General features: G+C 43.8%; 1 protein-coding gene across 11 annotated transcripts in view; it reads right to left on the bottom strand.

The window, feature by feature from the left end:
* Positions 1-20,674, bottom strand: part of dachd (dachshund d) — a 93,553-nt gene that overhangs the window by 42,230 nt on the left and 30,649 nt on the right. For all 11 annotated transcript variants that reach the window (XM_047600520.1, XM_047600528.1, XM_047600521.1 and 8 more), the window contains exon 2: positions 1,365-1,480. In XM_047600520.1, coding sequence (XP_047456476.1) covers positions 1,365-1,480 — 116 coding nt within the window. The remainder of the gene's footprint in view (positions 1-1,364; positions 1,481-20,674) is intronic.

Genomic DNA, 20,674 nt, shown 5'->3' with positions numbered 1-20,674 from the left:
ATCAATTAGTCGCCTACTTAGATGCTAACTTATGTGTGGTCAATTATACTTAATTGCTAATCTGTCAAAATCTGTAACTTCCCTGACGTTTAATGCCTAATGCCATCATCAAAACAATAAATGGTTTAATTACGAGACGGAGACCGGTGTAAAAGTTCCGTCTCGCCACAGTCAGGGAGCTTAAGGCAGTTATGAGAAGACCAAAAAAACCTCAATTACTTTATCTCTGCCCCCTGAATACCCTGACTAAATGTCAAGATCATAGAGTCCCTCTGGGCTTAGAAGGGGTGATATCAAAAGGCTTTTCTGTTGCTTTATGTTCCACTAAATAACACGGGTCTTTCTCATCATTGTCCTTCTCCTGTGTTCACTTCAGCCTTTAAGTTTGCCTTCTTCACTGCGGCACCGATAGCCACTGACCTCACCCTATTCCCTGAGTTCAAAGCACTCTGCGTCTCCGCTGCACTGAATCTCTTGGCCGGACCTGTGTTTAATATTGAATTTCAAAGTAGATGCTGCTTTGTTGTCTCTTGGAGAAAGAAGGGGGGAAAACAAAATACATTTTACAGAGATGAAATTGAAATGTTTTTTTTTTTTTTTTTTTTTTTTTTTACACACTGAAGATCACTGTGGAAAGACTGTTGTTGGTGTTTCATCTCTTTGTGGAGTAACACAGTTAATAGTTGGTTAAATACAACGTGCAGTGTGTGCTGAATGGGCATTCAAAGAGCTCCTTTCCACAGAACAATATCATTAAAAGACATATCAAGAAGGAGAGCAAAATATGCAAATCAGAGCACTTAGAGCCACCGACATCAAAGCAGCCACAATGAAGCCAGCCACAAATAGAACAAAAGCATTAGTTGCAATAAGACTTGGCCCAGGGGTAAGTTAGGGCACAAACGGTTGTTGTTGATTCTTGTGGCGATAAGCTTGCTTTAGCATCACCACTGCCTATGTACATATACCAGTGGAGTGGATTTAATCGCACTAATTAGAATGCACTCAAGGCAAAATGCAACATCTACTGGAATAATCTGAGAGAAAAGATCTCCACTCCAATTTATTCTCCCCCCTCTCTTGGTTTCCGGGGGGGGGGGGTTGAGCGGAGAGGATCTGTTTTTGGTAAACGAGTGAGCGGCTGGTGTCTGGTGGTTGGGTGCATGTGTCACTTTGGACTGGTTGCCATTTCGGGGACAAGCTGCGGGGAGGCCACTCGTAGGGAGGCTGTAAATGTGTGTGTGTGTGACAGGGAGAAAGAGATAGAAGAGACCCAGACGGAGGGAATCCGAGCCTTAGCAACAGCGCGAGAGAGAGAGAGAGAGAGGGAGAGAGAGATGCAGGCGAGGGGCCAAAAACCGTACCTGTGGGCGGGATCATGCCGGGGGACATGAGGCCGGGGACCGAGTGGGGCATGATGTGGGGGTTCTCCGGTGATGTCACGCTCTGGGTTCTCTTCGGAGGCCGGCCGGGTCTGGAGCTAAAAAACACACCGGGCAGAGAAAGAGAAGAGTGAGGGGGGTGAGAGACTAAGAGGAGACCGGCGGCGGAGGAGGGAGAGGGAGGAGAGGAGGGGGGCATGTGGTTGCGGGTGGTGGTGGTGGTGGTGGTGGTGGAGGTGGAGGTGGTGGAGGTGGCGGTGGGGGAGTGTTAACATTTGGAGCACTCCAGAATGCAATTCCATTCCAAAGAGCTAACATGTACTGTAAATAAATTTCTTTTCAAGGACAGTTGCTTTCTGCAGCTCAACATAATAGACTTCCATAACTAATTAGATTACACGGTGAATTCATTTCCTTTATTGAAGATCAACCACTTTTTTGATGCATAATTCATAACCCGTACCTCGTTACCTGTTCCTCCGTATTAATATCCCCACACTATTTGAATTGCCTCGTTTGCATATGCTAAAATCCAGCGCGCGGCCCTCGGCCTGGAAATTACATGTTAACTTGTTATAATTATTGCAGTCAGGCCACTATTGATTTATGAGACTTTTAAAAACCAAATATGTGTAGTTCTGGTAATGAATGATATTTTAAGGTTCTTCAGGAAATTAAAAGGCAATGGCTGCCTTAGGAAATGTTCTGCTTGCTTGATTTAATGCGTGCCTTAGCTGGAAGGTGGTGTGACAGAGTGATTCAGACCTGTTGGACGGTTCTGATGGGGGAGTTTTATTACACCAAACGAGGGGCACAGATCCAGCCGTGATAAATGACTGTGCCACCTCGCTGTGGAGGAGAAAAGGCCTTCAAAGCAGATACACCCCTGACTTTCCACACATCTTACTCATTGGCTTATTAATACAGCTTCGAGTTACAATCGATACCTACTTTGCTCGCTTATAGTTACGAAGAAAAGCCTACAGGGTGAGAAGAAGAAAAAAAAAAAAAAAAAAACAATGAGCGCGTAATGGGCAAAGCTTCTATAGAGGTATATTCTTTATGAACAAGGAGCGGGATGTCTCGGCCCGAAGATGAATTGCGGTGACGTGACAAAGGTGACATATTGGCTTCATACATTATTTCACATACAATAGTCCATTTCAAGCTTCAGCAGGAAGTTCTCCGAACTGAGTTAAATTCCTCTTTAAAACACTTTTATTAACACGGGACAAATGTATTTGTTAATAGGGGCTAATTACACATTTTAGTGGATCAGAAAACGGTGTTTTATCGCTTTCTTTGATCATTCGTCCGTAGATAAACTGGGCTGTTGCTTCGCTAGTCGACGCAAACGAACACCGAAAAACATTTTAGCTCCAATCAGCGCGAGAAGCTGATGAGCTCTTCTGCACCAACAGTAATGTCCTCCCCTGGACTTTATCAACCAGTACAGTATATGAGGCAGTTTGTGTTACACTACATTTCACTACATTTCCCAAAGGTCGTATCTGCCAAGCAGTGCAGTGTTTTCGTTTCGGATACCTCGCAGCCTTAGATGTTGAATTTATTCAGCCATGTCTTGGTGAGGTTTATTTACCTCAGTCCTGCTAATAGAGTGCACTCACTCTATCTGTCTGAATGTGCTGACTCCCTCATACGTCGGCTCTGGAGGTTTTAGGACTAAAAGCCGACTTTCGCAGCAGACTCGACTGGGTTGCTTTGGAGAGAGGGTGGGTGGTGGGTGGGACGCACAAGTGTTAGGAAGGAGTATCAAGAGGGAGAGCGAATGACAGAAAAGCGAGAAGAGGGCAACGAGAGAGAAAAAAGGGGGGAGAGCGGGGAGGCAGAAAGAGAAATGAGTGCCCGTTCAACCTGGGAACGTCTGGAAACGTAATTCCTATTTCTATAGAAGCACCTCTTTGATCTTTAGAGAGGGAAAGATCGCAGACAGTTTTGCTGTCATCACTTTCACTTGTACTCTGGCTGAATTATTTATGAAAGACCTCAATAGCGGGTATGTGATGGGTAAAAGGCTTTCTCTACTAACAATTCTAAAAGCAAAAAGGCCCCTCAAATGGACAAAAAAATGTCACATCACCCTTAGATCATGTCAAAGGATGTGAACCCCGGGTACAAAGACCCGGTTAAGTAAAGGTAATGTTTAGATAGGCTGCGAAGAGAGCCTGTCCGTGTGTTTCAAGGGGTAACATTTCAGCTGCTCCCTGCACACAAACAACACTAGCCAGCCATGAAAGCAATACACAGAGTGAAGCGGAGCTTTGAACCGAGGAACCTCCGAGCAACAGGAAAAGCCTCTCAGAAAACGAACGCCGTCTCCTCTACTTGTGGCTGAGCACGTTGTTTAAATGTGCAAAACCGGCTTTATTACAGAAGTGGTTCAGTGACTATTCTTCAAGTTTTTTTTAAAGGCTCGCAATTTGTCACAATGATCCGTAACAATGTGTAATTCGGGGCCTTGAAAAGCCACAGCTGAGGCACGCTCGCTAACATCCAAACGGGGGCTGCAGCGATGGTCGGAGCCATCCAGGCTAATAAGCTGCGTCCAGAGAGGAACTCAACCTGGCCTCAAACAAAGAGCCAGGCTATTTATCAAGCAGCAGATGCTGATTCCCTAAATAGCCTGGCACAGAAAACGCTCCAAACTAGGCCATTATTGCAGAAAAAGGACCGAACAACTGGATTTATGTTTGGAATTTTTTGGTCTTATCTTGTGTTGCCTTTTCTATTCTTTCTAGCCTTTTAGTAGACTTTCGCAAAATAAGAACCTCCAGCTTTTAAATTGGGAGTTGTTTGCACAATGTTATTTCAGTACTGGAGGTCAGTCATGAAAGAATTTTATTTCATGGCTTTATTTATATTTATACTAAAGATATTCAGGGCCTTCCTATCTCTGGCTTCAATTAAGGAAAACAAAATAGGCCCCACCAGCTTTGGGCTGGGGCCACAAATATGTTACACATCTATTCTCTCTTTTCTTGTTTTGCTGCCATGGTGAAAAGAAAATAGTGGTGAACTTTCCCTGAACCAGACTTCCTTTAATGGCCCGGCCGTGTGTTGACCCAGCAGAGTCGGCTGGAACCCGATACTATCCAACACACTACGCTGCGCAGGCAATCAGATTACACGGGGCCCAACAATACACTCCACACGAGTCCAATTTCAGCACTACAATGCAATAAAAGCACAATAATTAAATTCGCGTTCTCACCCCGTTTACAGGAAGCCAACACAAGGTGATAGGCGTAATAAGGCGCATAATATCGAATGAGATATCGTGATGGTTTGTGATCTCGTGGCCAAAAAAATAAAAAAATAAAAAAATCTGACATCTCCCCATCAGACGCTTTTCTGACAACGGAAGCAGCGACTGAGATCTTATTACCCAGAACGCCGTTAATGCAGTGATTATGATCTGTTATAAATCAATTGAAACCACAAATGTAATGTTTAGCCCAAGTGAGCGCGCTCCCTCAGTGGATTTAGTTACACGCGGAAGTCGTCGGCTCCTCCCACCTTCGGATATCTTCAGGAATTCAACCTGATTATGTCAATAGTGACTCTAGTTTGCAGAGAAAGAGCATAATATTATTTCCTGTTGGTTATGATTGAGCCATTAACCTTTTATCTCAGGCTTTTGTTTGACGTTTCTAAAAGGTAAGGATGGAGATATTTATTCCATTTCCGCCCGGTCGGCCAAAACAAGCGAGTGAATCATTCGTCTGGGGCTTGTGTAAACAAAAGGCCTCTCTAGGTCTCTGCCAATCAGGCCTTATAAAATATTAACCCAATGTCATTGCCCTTTTAAAATCTCTCACCTAGAATTCCCTAATTGTTCCTTTTCTTTATCTCTCCTGTGCAGAGAGTAAATAAATTAACAAAATAGCTTTTATCGCCCTGAGTAACCTTTTAACTGAAGGATTATCTGGGGTTTATTTTTCATTTCTCTCACAGCGATAGCGGAGCATGCCCCATTGATTGGTTTGCTGGGGTGGTGACCAGCCATGAAAACAAGGTCTTATTGATAAAACAAAGCAGCTTCTTACCTTTTAAGTGCCAGGTCAGGCAGAAATTCAGAGGCCCCAGACCATCAGGGGCCGGAATATGCTGAGCTTATAGTTTTTTTTTTTTTCTATTCGGTTCAATCAAACGGTTTTAAAAATATGCGCGCCGCTCCCCGGAGAGGTTAACTATGTTTGTTAAAAGACAGGGATAACATGTCTGTGGTGTATTCCTGCCAATTTAAAATCCCCACAGGTAGGATAACGGCATCGGTTGAAAGCGAAAGATGAAGTTTAATTCTAGAAATGAGTCGCTTTTAGAAGCAGGCGCCGCCATTTCCGCTTTAAGGAAAACGCAGCCTTATGGCGGCAGAAGAAGAGACGGGTGTGGAAACGCTCGCGTAAAAAAATGCTGTTTTCACCCACTGTGGATCTGTGATGATAACATATATGTCTAATTAATTATAAGTTGATTAGAATGTGATCTCAGCTCTCCAGCTCCCAACTTAATCAGCTGCCTTAAGATCTGCTATGTAAGATAGAAGAGTATGGTGAGCGAACACAGGGCGGATAACATCGCTTCCCATGCAAACTAAAAGATAAGGAACCAATAAGAACTGTATTAATTAATCTACATTTAAATAAATAAAAAAATGCGGAACATTAAACTCTGAAAAAAGCTTAAATCTAGGCTTTCTAGCATCTAATCTGAACAGTGTTGGGTTTTAGTCAAATTAAATTAAATTAAAAAAAAAAAACAACCAATCAAGAATATAATTGCCTAATTAATTAGCAATGAATATAATAATAACAATTCGGAAAATAAGGAAATGGTGAAAATCATACGCTGCCTTCAAAAAAAAAAAAAAAAAAAAAGATGATTTATATTTCCTGCTGACCTTGGCAGTCTATTCGTGGTGATGATCATAATCTCAGAGTCACACTGTGATACATGGGAATGCATTCACTCATCCATCTTTTCCCAGCTTCCATCTATCCTTACCCTCATCTTGTATCTGTATTTGCATTGAACCTATTCTTGGATTATCTCAATCAGCTTCCCCTTGCACCTGTCAAACACCGCCTCGCACAGGTAGCCACATCGCACTTATCTGATCTAGATAGCCGGATTACAGCGAGTTTTGTGAGTGCGAGGGGAAGACGGGGGAGGTGTGTGTAGGGGGGGGGGAAGAAAAAAAAACACACACACTTTTATTTATTAGGGTTAGGAACAGCTGCATCCGCCTGCAAACTGTGAACCTTTGTTACGGAACAATATATCACAGATCAAATGGTGTGAAATCAAAGGCGGGAGAGAGTTAGCATCAATCCCACTAAAACCCCTTTTAAAGTGCTGTCTGTGCTCTGATCCCTGTGTGGACTAATGTGCAGGGTTGAGATCAGTGGTAGTTGGGAGAGTGGGTGCCTTCCTGGTCCCTTTGTCTGGGCTCAGGCCTGATTAGAGCCACGCTGGGTGAGACCCATCGCGGCGTCTGATGGTACGTAGGAGCCGGTCACGCTCCTTACGCCATCCTTTCCAGCCGGTGTCCCGAAAACCGCAGACCGGGCTTTGAGAGAAAACCACTGTTACAGTAGCTACAAAGAGCTTAGCCTGGTAATCGCATTCTATTAGAGCCGTTTGAAGCCTCTCAGCTGTGAAATAGAATCTTAAAAAAAAAAAAAAAAAAAAGATCTAAAACGTGATAAATTGCTGATTATTCCCATGCATCATTAATGTTAAAAGCTGATTTCATAATTGTACGTCCCATAACTACAGAGTCGAAGATTGTTTAGTATCACATCAACAGACTCTGATAATGAGTAAGCAGACTTCCAACATCACGGGAGCTGATGAGGAAAGCCTAATTGGTTGACTTTTTCCATGCCTAATGGATGATTCTCTTAATTAAAAAGATACTGTACCAAATGTTAGAAATCAGATAGTGCTTAAAGTAAATGCCGTTAATCAAATGTATGAGAATGAGCAGTTCCAGGAAAGCCTAAATGAGATCGGTAGATATGATTTTGCTCCAATATTTATTAATTGCGAGTGCCTTTGGTTAGCAAAACAGAACAGGTCTTATCTTCAAACTGCGAGGAAATTTCATCTAACCACTCTCACTGATCTCTCTTTTTCATGAACTGCGATGCATATGAAACAAGTCTTCAAAACAAGGCTTTAAAAACTTACCCAGTCAGGGTGCCTTTGAGGATATTTAATTAAAATCTAATCCTGCATTCATTAAGGCTCACATAAATTAAGCTGTCATTCATAAGATTTATGGATTCTCATTTGCATATTGCATACAATTCATCAATTACTCAAGTATGAAAGGAGCGCATTTCCCTTGGAGCTGCCTGCTAGCCTGCCAACATTTGAAATGAGAGAAAGAGCACGACTGTCAGGCATTCACTGCAAACTTTTCCCCACAATGTCTGTGCACTGATTAATCTCATTTTCTAGGCATCCCTTACAAGATTGTACACAGTCCAGCTGCACTTTTCAATTATTTCTCCTGTCCTCTCAACTAACTTTGAAAGCGGGATGGGCTAAATGTGGACTGGGGGCTACTTTAGTCTTTATGTATATAACATGTCTTTTGCTAGGGTAATCATAAATTAGAGAGGGGGGGTTTTAGAGATCCTAATGGAAAGGAAATGTAGTAATTTTATTGCAAATCCCATCAGGCAAATATTCTGCATGCCATAATAGCATATTTCCTGTCACATTTAGAGAGGAATACATCCAGCAGGCATTCTGACAGAGGGAGAAAGCAAAAGACGGAAAGGGGGGAGGTGGGGGGGAGGGTGGACGGATGAGAGGGAGAAAACAAAAGAGAGGGGGAGAATCTTAGTGCTAAACACATAAAAACTCCCTTTTTGGACATGAGGCTATGGGAAACACAGTATGGAGTAAGTGCTTAAACCAAGCGGAGCGTGAACGCATCTAAGATAAAAGGTCAGGCAAAAAAACAAACAGACCACTTGCGAGGACGAATGGAATTAATTGACTCATTAATATGCATGGCTAATAAAGCTCAAAATCCTAAAACAAAAATCATTGTCAACCATTCCCTTTTAATGGCTCTTATTTTCAGCTTGAGAAGAGCTAGTCTACAGGGTGTATCAATCTTAGGAGGGGTGGGGTTCCTCCGCCGAACAGGCTCGGGGTAACCTCGGTGTTGTATGCTCATGTCCTCCCCAGCAGACAAAGGCAGAGTTGTTCTGGTGGAGGGATTAATTGAGAATTAATCCCAGTTTCTGGCAGTGGAACAGACCGGCAGTTAGAAGTGAAAGTCATCCTGAAGGGTAGTTAATTGGTTCCCCATAGCAAAAGCTTTGGAGAACAGAAATCAAGCTGCATTTTCATTAATCCTCCCCATTGTTTTGCGAAATTGTTGTGGAGAGTGACTTCAGATAGAGTCAATAGTTAAGGCTTTTAATTTGCCTTTAATTCTGCCAGTGGGGTGACAATTAACAAACCCCAAAGAACAATAGCTGTGAAAATTATGCGTTCGATTGACTCTAAATGACTCTGAAATCAAAAACCGATAAGCAATTAATATACTGTACTCTACAAATGGTAAGTACCTCCAACATGCTTGATGCGCTCCATCTCACGCTGCCTCTCCCTCCGCCTCTCCCCCTCTCTCCCTCTCTCTCTCTCTATATATATATATATATATATATTTATATATATTAGAGTTAGGAGTTACAAAAGTAATGTCATTACTGAATGGATTACTTTTTTACAATAATATTTTTCTCGGTACAAATGTCAGTAAAGTGCATTACAATGATGTTTTAGTTGTGTGTGTTTATACAAATTTGAGATTAGCAGAAAATCCGAGCAAATGTAAACTTCCTGTTAGTGCTAGACATATGCTTGTTATTTCCAGTTTGTCAGAGAAAAGGATACAAACAACATTATAGTTAAGTTTATCTGGTGTGCGAAACCAAAAGTTCGCTGTACCTCGCGAAATAGCACAAGTAATTTAACGAAACATCTAGCGCGGTGTCAGCTTTCTTTAGGCGTTCGGTTACAATATACACTAATCCTAACCCCAAATTTTTTTTCTTATCGTATGAGTTTTTAATATACCGGCATGCATGTGATTACACGGAACTCGGAACGCTGCGCTGCGAGACACTGTTTCAGACCTGATCGCTTTCAATGTAGCGCCTCTAAACGCGCAAGGTGCGACTGCGTCACTGCGAGGTGTGGTGAAGATGGAAATGTCCGAAAAATGAAGCGGTACAATGTTAGAGGACTTGTGCCAACAGAAAACCTGTCCCCCAGCTAAAACTGTCCCCAATTTTAGCTTATTATGGCTGAGAAAAAAAAAAAAAGTTGCACGCAGGCTACAAGTATTACGGTAGCCGGTCGCACAGTATAGACATAGCAGTTTGTTTATTCAATATGAATAAATATGTCAAAATAAATGAAACTGTCATTGTCCCTGTTTCATCTTGATAACATTTAATTCTTTTTTTGGTGTAAAGATTCATCATTTCCATTCCAGCGCTAACACAGGACCATGCAAACCTGTTTAACTACTACTATGGGTTTTTTCTACTATATTAACTCATCATCACAGTAAAATAGTCCATTCTTAGTCAAACTAATGCATTAATACACAATATGTATTGCACCATGAGCCATAACTGTGGCCATTATACTGTAGTGTTGTTAGCGTACGATGCTAGCTTAGTCGTTAAGCCATTTCAAAACAATAAGATCTATTGAGAAACATGCAAAATCCATATTTCCACTTATTTTGGTGAAAGTAACTTAAAAGTAATACAACGCCTTTCAATTCAAAGGCAGTAATATTATAATGTAACTAATTACTTTGAAATAACAGTAACAAGGAATAAGTAAAAAACTTGCCCAACACTGATATATATAAATATGTACATATCACTCTTGTCCTGCTAAAGCTTTTGAACTTTGGGAACAGCACCACCAGATTGTCGGATGTGATTAATTTCAGGTCTAAATGGACACAACAGACAGAAAGGGTGATGTAATCATAACACGAGGAGACACGGTGACTAACGGCGGAGATGGAGGAGGAGAGTGAAAGAAAAGGAGGGAGGAGGGAGAGGAGGAGAGACGAGCGGCGGCTCACAAACACACTCCGAGTTCAAGCTAAACAGGAAGACAGCGGTGATTAGCATTAATTGCACTGAGGATTGGAATCCTGTGTGAAACATTAAACAAAAATTATCTACTGTTTATTCATTTTTTTTCCTCTGATTTTCTTTTTTTTTTTTCTTTCTCAATAATTAATGAAAAGTAAATACTTGGAGGAGTCCAAAAATGATCGGGGGAGGAAAAGAAATGTTTACATAATCAGGAAAAATGTTCCCGTCCTCTCCCACTCTCCCTCTGTATACATGGAAAGGTTAGGGCGCTCGGGCCTGTTTCTCACTGTTTCCCCATCAGAAGTAACAGTGTCTGTTCCCCCGAGTGTCGACTGCTGTGAGAGTGTTTGCATATTTAGATACAAGCAGCCCTGTTTATGCAGCCCCACTCTTCGGCTGCTCGAGTTCACTCCAACGCGAGCCCTGATCAATTTGGCCAGCTGTGCTTTAAATGCTGTTTACAACAATAACATCGAGCCGAACAGAGCAGAGCAGAGCAGAGCAGAGCAGAGCCTAGCGTGCAAGCGCGCACACACACACACACACACACACACACACACACACACACACACTTCCCAGAGAGCGAAACAACTTCAGAGGGAGCCCCCAGCCTGCACATTCCCAGACGAGCATTTGTACCGAGTTAAAGACAAATCAAAGCCTGATTCCTCTGCAAGACACGGAAGAATTGGATTCCGTCTGTGCGCTTCTCTGTGATCCTTCCGGAAGGATCTCTGACTGCGAGCAAAGAGGGGGGGGAAATAACAAGAACTCAAACTGGAGTCCCACACCCCGAAGTGGGCCAAGCCGAAGGTGGCACATTCCAGCAGTCGAGGGCTTTATTCCTAATGAGTGATTGGCACCGAGCACAAAGCAAAGTGTCAGGTTTACTAAAGAAAGAATGAAAAAACAAAAAAAAAAAAAACCCACGCACGCTTGACAACTGCTTTCGTTCGGGTGAGATGCTACATTCCTCCAGACTTCTCTCAAAAGCTAAAAACTCCATTTAAGCCTGGCAGGAGAGCAAATAGGCCTACTCAGCAGATAGAGGTGAAGCCGCTGGTGTGCTCCCGCTTCTTGATGATATAATTCTTAATGTACAGCTTGACTAGACATAAATCTTACCCAAGCGTCACCTCACCTGAATTCTTTTTCTCTCTCTCTCTCTCTCTCTCTCCCTCTCACCCCCCCCACCCCCACCTCTCCCATGATGAATTGTTTGCTACATCTCGGAGACTAAAACCCTTCAACCTCTTCAAACCCGGGTTTCTAATAACGCGTAGGTGCTGGGGAGAGGTGACAGCATGATGAATATCACAACAGACAGCTCCAATATGGGACAATTTTACCAGATCGATATCTCACTGCAATATCAGAGAAAAGGAGCTGATATTAGTCTACACAGTGTATTACAGATGGGGTACATTTCTTCTCTCTGCACTCCCAGTGAACCTAGGCTATATTTCATCCATGTCGGCAATGGTTTACACACTCACAAACGCTCTGGAAACTAATCATAGCATGGTAGCCACGCCAGATGCATCTGCTTAAAATTATCCATATGTGTGACGCGCCCGTAACCCCTCGTTCAACACGGCGACGGACTTGCAAATAAACTGTGAATCACATTAGAGGATGTTACAGACCATTATTTCTGGTGAGAACAAATGTTTTGTCACATTCTAATAGAGAGATCACAGGCGTCGTGTGGGAGATGCGGCTTTTTTAGAGAGACGAAAAGAGGGTTTCTCACGTTTGAGGGCGAAAAAAAAAAAACGCGCACGCGCACACAAAAAGAAAAAGGCCACGGGAACTACACAGTTAAGCTACAAAACGCCTTTGACTTAAAAGCAGCAGATGTCAGTGAATATTCATCAATGGTACATTTTGAATCAGGTGGAAGAAAAGTGATAAATCCTGCCCCCGAAACAAACACAATGCTCCCGTTCTGCTGCGCATTTTAAACGGCAGCGGCGTTCAAATGAATTAAAATAAACAAATAAAGAAATAAATAAGGTGTTGCTCTGATCAAATGCTACGCACATGCTCGTAGAGGCCTGAATTTAATTTGCCAGTAAGAGTAAATTATGGTTGGGGGGATTCATCAGAGTACAAACATTTATTGAGCCCTGGATGAATAAATCAATCACAAATGTTCTGTGACAAATTAACTGACACTGTTCTCCGGCTCCGTGATCAACACCGTGGTCAAGTAACGCGCGCCTGAAGAAATAGAAAGAGACACCTCCTGCTTCCAAGGGGAGACAGATGCATATAGGGAGAAGGAAAAGGAGACCGAAGGAGCTAACGCAGACACTGCTAACGCTTAATATCTTCTCTCTCCAGGGGGCCCGGGCTGAGGGCCCCTCTGCTGTCAACTGCAATAGGGCCGGTCTTTTTGTGAGTGCCCAAGGTTCGTTAAGGACTATTAATGGAACACAGCGTCCCTTGTGCGGGGGAACTTGTCAGTGTTTCATTAGAGACTGATAAACATATAATGCATAAGTGTCAGACGCAGTGTGTGTGCAGCGAGACGTGGAGGCGGGAGGGGAAAAAGGGATTTTGGGATCACAGTGCAAGAGTCATTCCCATGCTCCATACTGACAATATTTACGATTGCATAAAGAGAGGGGGAGGAGGAGGGACCGAGCGGACACATCGGGACCTGTTGGCATCACGGAGAGGAAGTCTATAACCAGGGCGCGGCTTAGCAAACACTGAACCGGATCGCGGGCTTCGGGGGGCCGATCTGAGCAAAGAAAAGTATCTTCTCGGTCGATATCTAGTGAAGATAAGACGAGCTGGCACATCTCTGCTGCATTCCCGCTCGCAGCCCCCGGACCAAAAGTAGAAGAAAAAGAAATACATCATATTCAATTAAAGTACTTTTTCACCACTACTGAACAAATCAGCCCACAGCTGGGACTCTGGGTCTAGTTCACAAAGTCCTTTTGATCATTTTGTGGCAGTAAGAGACTTTGGAGTCCCACGGAGTACGGGACCAAGCTGATCTTATTATGATAATTGGGATACATCAACTTCAGATAGCGCTAATGGACTGAGATTTCAGTGATCAAGAGCACACATTTGACTGTAGAAGCAAGTTCACTGTTTCAGAAGGAGGCATTATGCAATGCTCTGGTTGTGTTCCCAGTAGGCAGCTACTGAGACTGCCAGCGCAACCAAGAGTATGCTTTTAGCTTTTGGTGTTGGGAGCGATGCTTCACTGTGTGACGTTTAGCGCCGAGGAGAAGTGTTACTCCGGCGAAGTTAAATCTATTTCCCCATGAGTGAGTAATTGGTTACCATGACCATTAATCAGTTAATCTTGTCTTTTTACCCCCTTCTCTTCAACAGAGAAATATCAGAGGTTCAATAATTAAAAACGTGTCAGGTGAAAGTCCAACGCGCTTCCTCACACTGTATGTTCTCACATTCCCTGCTTTGTTCATCTTATTAACCTCCTCTCTGCTCGCCGCGCCTTTAAATGAAATCTTTAGCCCCTTACATGTGAAATTAAAACTGCCCTCCCTTGAGCGCTTTTAATTATTCTTCTTCAGGAGAAACTTCCACTTCCACTTTTGTCAAGGCGGCCTTCTTTCTTCCCAGTCGCCCTTTCCTCACTCCCACTCACTGCCCAGGTCTGTCATGCTTCACTCCTCCCTCCGGCCCGTTGCTCCCTTTTTTTTTTCTCTCTCTTTTTTTTTTTCCTCCTTCTTTTTCCTCTTCTTCTGCGGGTCTGTTTAATTCTCACCTTGCTCTGCCCTTGTCATCAAGCCGTTGAAGCACAAAGCCAGGAGCAAGGGAGTGTTTACTCATTTCCCCACTACATTACCTCTCCTATTAATCACTGCATGGAAACTTGTGGACACTGAAGCATCTCTGCAGTCGCTGCCCCAGCTGCCCCCTATGCTAACAGGGCAAACTTTACATAACTGCCATCCTGAAAATCATCTTTTATTATTTTAAAGTACACCAACATGGACTACGCTGTGAAACTTGTTCCTTCTAGTAAAAGATGTGTGAACTGACGTAAAACCTTATCGGTTTGTGGAGGCTCAACGTGACGACGGCCCTCGAAAAACACAACAAACTCATGTAAACATGAGCCGGTTGACATTGAAATGCAAGATACATTATGTGCACGCAGGACGGGCAGAGGTTAGTGGCTCTAATTAATCAAATTTAATTGCATGTAAATTGTATTTTAAATGCAGATGAGGAAATAACAAAAAGCTGTTTTTTTTTTTTGTTTTGGAGGAGGAGGAGAACCCACCCTCTCGCTGCTCTTCGCTTGTTCTATTTGTGAGATCAGAGGGAGAGGGGACATTAGCAAGTCCTACAAGTAATCTGCGCTCGCAGTTGCCGTCTAATATCAAGGTTTGCGCGAAACAAACGCTCAATTCTGGATTTCGGTTAAGTCTCTGAAAGACGAGGGTGAAAACAATTCAGAGTCCGGCCGGCGCGAACAAGGCAAAGGATTCTTATGAAATTCAATTAACACACCAACAGCTTTCCTTTTCTCTCCTGCCCTAATTCCCACATTCCCGCTGCAATGACTGCATTCCCGGCGATTATGCTAACCGCTTGGAGTGCACCATAAATTCACAGGTCTGGGAAAGGCTGTAACGAGAGCTCCTTAAATATGGGAAGGAGACGTTTGAGAAGATGGATCGCCGCGGGCCAGCGCTCGACCGGCAGTGGGCAGCGGGAACTTGTTTGCGGAACACATGCTACTGGCTGCTACGCCGCTTCTAATGAGGCTATGGACATAAGCAACATTATCATTAATGATAGAACCCCTCCTTTTCCGGCTCTCTCTCTCCCTTCATGTGTTTCTTTTCTGCCACAGCCCCCTGTCCTTTCGCAATTACTCTTTTTACTGGCTCGCCCAAGGCGGCCCCGGCTGCATGTGTGTCGGCTAAAAAAAAGAAAAGAAAAGAGAACGGAAAAAAAAAAGGAAAGAAAGAACACAAAATATTTGTAATGCAAATAAATGAGTAATGTAAATAGTTTTGAGAGAGTTTACTCAGCGAACAATGGCCCCTTATGAGACACAAGTGCGACAACGGGAGGGAGAGGGAGAACAGGGCTGCTGGTGTGGGGACCGGAGCGGTGGGGGTTCGGAGGGATGATCCAACACAATGTGGCCCTTCTCCTAAAGCAACTTGTTATCAGGCGCTACGCAGAGCCCCCCATTCAATCTGCATTTAAATACATTTCAGTCCGCTCACTCATTTGCATTCATTTCTCCCATTATATTTGAAAATGGCCAAATGTCTAGCCAGCACAATGTGGGAGCCCATCACCGGCCAGGGGAAGCCCACACCTGATGCCAATTTAGCCCGCTTGGATCTATTCATTGCCGTGGCCTGATCTGACAACTCCAGCTCGTCCCCATCCAGGAGACTTTTCAATTGGATCTGCTTGTGGTGACAAAATTGTTTTGCTCATTGAGTTTTTTTTTCTTCTTCTTCTTCTTCTCCTTCCTCCTTTTCTGTTGCCCCCCCCCCACCCCACCCCCCCCCCCCCACCCTTTCCATCTTGCTCTCCCTCTCTCGTCGTCACTCCCTCCGTCTGTGCGTCTGGGTGTCTGTTTGGGAGCCATGGGAAAAGGAGAGGCAAATGATTCTCAGTGGCTTCTGATTTCCACTATTTGTTCAGCATTAGGCCCACTTATCTCTGAAAGAAAAAGCAACATGTGGAGAGAAAGTGACAGGCAGAAATTCAGCCTCGCTAACAGGCCCATTGTGCGCTGAAGATCTGCATTCAAACATGAGGGGCCCTCCAACTCTTTCTCCCCCTCGCCAGCCTCTCCCCTCCCTCGCTATAAAATGCGCACATACTTGTGCATAGACCTCTGTCACAGTCAATTACTGCTGCTAATCTGTACCGCAATGGAGAGTAAATATTTCATTACTTTTTCAAATAAACAGTTGGTCTGAGCCCGTGAAGTGTCATCCATCCTCTGAAAGGAGCTGTGACGCTCACATTCAATTACGCCATAAAAACCGCCGAGCCTCTGAAGTAGAGTTTTTTTTGTGCTCGGAGCACACTACTAAAAATCATTAGACTTGGTCGCGACATCTTGAGATGAAAAGCCGAGATGAGAGCCCCCGCCATTTACACTACGGCACCTTTTCTTTGGCCCACAAAAAAAAAAAAGAGAAAGAAGAAATCTGTGAGCCGTGCCTCCTCTTCTTCTCTTTTTCCCCGTCGCCGCCTTTCACAAAAGTTCACTGGCGTCGGCGTCTACGCGGCCCAGCGGAGTTGCACGACGCTGTTTTTTCCTCGGCGACGTGCTAACTAAGTTGTGTTGTGTGAGATTAGCAGATGAAATAATGCAAGGAGCGGGGAGGGCAGGGCGGGGGGGGGGGGGGGTGCTGGGACCGGTGAAGGGAGGAAGGAGGGGGGGTTGACAGAGAGATCCCAGAGTCTACTGCTCATTAATCACTGCAGCGTCTTTGACCTTTCATTTGCCAAGGGCGCAAAGAGAAGAGGAGGAGGGCGGCCGGTGCTGCTGCAAAAGCGCTGCCCAGGAAAGAGAGCAGGCTAAGAGGAAGGGGGGTGGGAGTGGGGGTGGCGGTGGGGGTGGGAGGGGAGAGGCTGGACAAGGAGCAAAAAAAAAAAAACAAAAAAAACAAAACAAGAGACACTGTGTGATGCCACAGAGATATGTCCAAGTCCAGAGAAGACGCCACAACACATCCTTAATGAAGAGTGAAATTAATCAGCTTCACGGACTGTTAGACGAAATCAGGCGTTTCCCAACCCCTAGGTGGTATCAGCTGCTCTGCTCCGCTCGCCAGGCCTGATAAAGACCGATAGGCCCCTTTCCCATTTACACATGTTATTAAAAGAATTACAAAGATGTCTGCCTCGACTCCCTCCCCTTCACACCAGCCCGGGCTTTGGGAGCCGTGTGCTGAAAGTGGCGGGGGGGTGTGACATTAGCGCGAGGCATATTTTTAGCGTCTGGATGCTCGGCTCCTAGTTACCAGGTGGGGAAAGGGATGACTGAAGGCAGCCAGGCAGCAGTGAGAGGAGCTCACCGCAAACTACTGAGGTGGCGCGTTTGTGTGTGAGAAGAGGGGAGAGTACGTGAGAAAGAAAGAAAGAAAGAAAGAAGAAAAAAAATAGGCTGTGGAGTTATGGAAGCTGGATTGTGACACAATCTTAGGAAATCATGCGCTGATTGCCATGCAGAACGACTACGTCTCTATTGTGTCCCGGAAACTTGTAATTAGATAATGACGTCTGGATGTTTCGCTGCAGTGCTTTAAAAAAAAAAAAATACTGGTCAAAATAATTAAGCTGCGAATAAGGACCGGAGAAAATAAAGGCTAATCAAGTGAAAGTAATGCCACTTACGCAATCAATAACGAGGAAACGAGTGATACGAGTGTAGTACGGTTGAGCATCAAATATGCTGGGCAGTTATTAATATACATTTAAGCTTATTTTTAACCCTAATTGATGTTCAAGGTTAATCTAATCAGACCAATTGTACCTCTGAAGAGCCTGCTCCAATTTAATTGGCTATTTTTATTGCCTCAGCGAGATTTTAATTGAAACCAAAGGGGATCTAACAACAACTGTGACATGTTGATGTCTGGGGGATAGTTATAAATACGTGACAAAATATGTGCATTATTAATGTGATTTCTTAATGCATTATTGTAATGTGTCCCCAGAAACACAGATATTACTTCACGCAACAAGGGATGGAGTGAAGGAAGGACGGGACGGGACGGGACGGGACGGGACGGGACGGGACGGGAGGGGGCTCAATTCATCCTGGATGTGTCAACAAACTAACACAGAGATATTTTCTTCCGACTGCGGGCAAACCAAGAGATTTAAGTCGCTTTGCCACGACCGTTCTGCGAGAACGCCGGCCTCCGTCGAGTTTGCGCCGTTGAAACGTTGATTAAAGCCTTAACTCAGCCCGTCAGCGTATTCAGAGCCGTCTGGAGCGCTACAGATTCTGCGATTCAAGAATAGTGTTACTACCTTCGCTGGAAAAGCGATGAGACCATTAAAAAAGTGTCATTGATCCAAAAGGAGAGATTACATTGTGTCTGACACAGGCGTGAACATTAGCATGAGACTCCTGGATCAAATTCTGCGCGGCAGCAGTGGCCATTGATGATATCGATCAGAATTGTGGGCTACTATGATTATACGTGAGCCATCAGTTGGCTCCTTTTTAAAAAAAAAAAAGCGGGCTTCCTCCTCTCTTAGGCATTTGTAGAAATTGTCTCCATATCCGAATGAATGGCTCACTTGGCAGACTGGGTTTTTTTTTTTTTTTTTAGATGTAAAGGGGTTATTAATTGCGCGCCTGCTTCCTGGCGACAGATCCGGGGAGAATTGAGAAGCACACAGCACAGGATTCAGCGCTGTTGGCAGTGTTGTTATTTGTCCTCTAAGGGATGACAGTTACTCTTTACCGGCGCTTTAAATATCAGACCTATTTCCAGACCCGAAAATGACAGAGGTTAAGATAAGGAAAGATACAAGGAGAGGCAAATAGACGGGGAAAAGGGTGAAAGAGGGTAAAAACTTTAGCATTAACCTGCTGCGCGCCAATAAAAAAAGGAGAGCCTGAGCGAGCCCCACGGTCCCACAGTTAGGGTGGAAAACACCACCTACTCAAGCCTGACATCTGTGTAAAAACAAAAATAATCTGCTGTCAGCAGAATGTTCAATGGCTCCTATCACCCGGGCGCTGATAAAGACTCTGGACGCTGCAAGGATTGGGCTGTTATGCGAGGGGCTCAGTGGATCGGAATGCATGCTAATTGCCATCAGAAATATGTGGTGAGCCTTACAATTTCTGGCATTGCTCCGCACCTTGGCGAAGGATATGCCAGAAGGGCTCCAGCAAAACAAAGATTAATGAACAGTGTTGAATCGCTGTAATGCCATGTCAACAGCACCATACATTTCATTACAGAGGTCACCCGTGCCTCCGTGTTAATGCCATGCAGGGAAATTTACGCGGCGCAAGTCGCGGTCCTTCCAGCAAGCTGAAAACAGGAGATAAATATTTTACTTGTTGGATTATATTATTCCACTGATGTGATTACAAAGACCTCTATGCAGTGGCCAAATGCACGTTTGCTCAGCCAGAGGTATAAAAAAAAAAAAAAAGGGAAAAGGCTGAACTGAAAATGGAGAAGTTCACATCACGGTGACAGCGGGAAAATATATTCGACGTGTCAGTTTAATCCAGTGTGTCAGTAAAACCTGATGCTCTAAACAGGAGCAAACCTCCCCTTTTAAATAATTGATATTTTCTGATTAAATGTGGCAGTTTGGAGATAATGAATTCTTTATAGTGCGCCTTGAGCAACTCAACAGCTTTGCCCTGCATGACAGCTTTATGGGGCGTCTTTTTTGCCCAAATTTTGAAAGTTTAACCTATGTAGATCAATGTGCTTCCTTAAAAGAGTTTAATAAATTAAAGTGCAGGGGGCTTTTTTTTTTTTCTTTTTTTTTTTTTTCCTCAGCGAGCAGAAAAAGCTGATGAGACAGGTTTAGTTTAATCTCAGGCAATAGAAGTCATTAACCATTCTCCCAGGAATTAAAATATAGCTTGCCCTTTTCTTCTCTCACTTATCATTAGCATCACTTTAATCTCCCCGCGTTTCACACTGCTATTTTAATCATTACTTACTGCCTTTTGACAACTGAAGAACATGGCTTCTCCCCGCTCAGGCAATATCCTGATTTTAGCTGACAAAATGTAGGACATCATTTAAAAATATCTAAATTTCCTCTTCCCTTTTTTATTCTTCTGACTTCCACTCTTTAGACCCCCGAATGTCTGCCTATTTATATCAAAAGAAAGCACAAAAGACGAGGGGAGATTGAGTGGACGACATTCAGAATGTAATTTGAGTTAGCTGCAAGGGTAACAAAAACCTATAATACAGTTTATTTGCGTCCGGCGTGTTATTGTAATACGCGGCGAATTTCACATATCGCTTTATGTGGGTCATGTAGGGCGCTGGGGGTATATTTGTCTGCCCTTGAATCGATGAACATTTACAACAAAAAAGCAAGTATATCCAGAGCGGAATATAAATAAAGTATTATGGCCAGTGTCTCAATGAC

Source organism: Mugil cephalus, chromosome 12, assembly GCF_022458985.1.
Source record: "Mugil cephalus isolate CIBA_MC_2020 chromosome 12, CIBA_Mcephalus_1.1, whole genome shotgun sequence".
NCBI classification, from domain to species: domain Eukaryota; kingdom Metazoa; phylum Chordata; class Actinopteri; order Mugiliformes; family Mugilidae; genus Mugil; species Mugil cephalus.
Note: the sequence above shows the minus strand (reverse complement) of the source record. Positions and strands in the feature narration are given on the sequence as shown.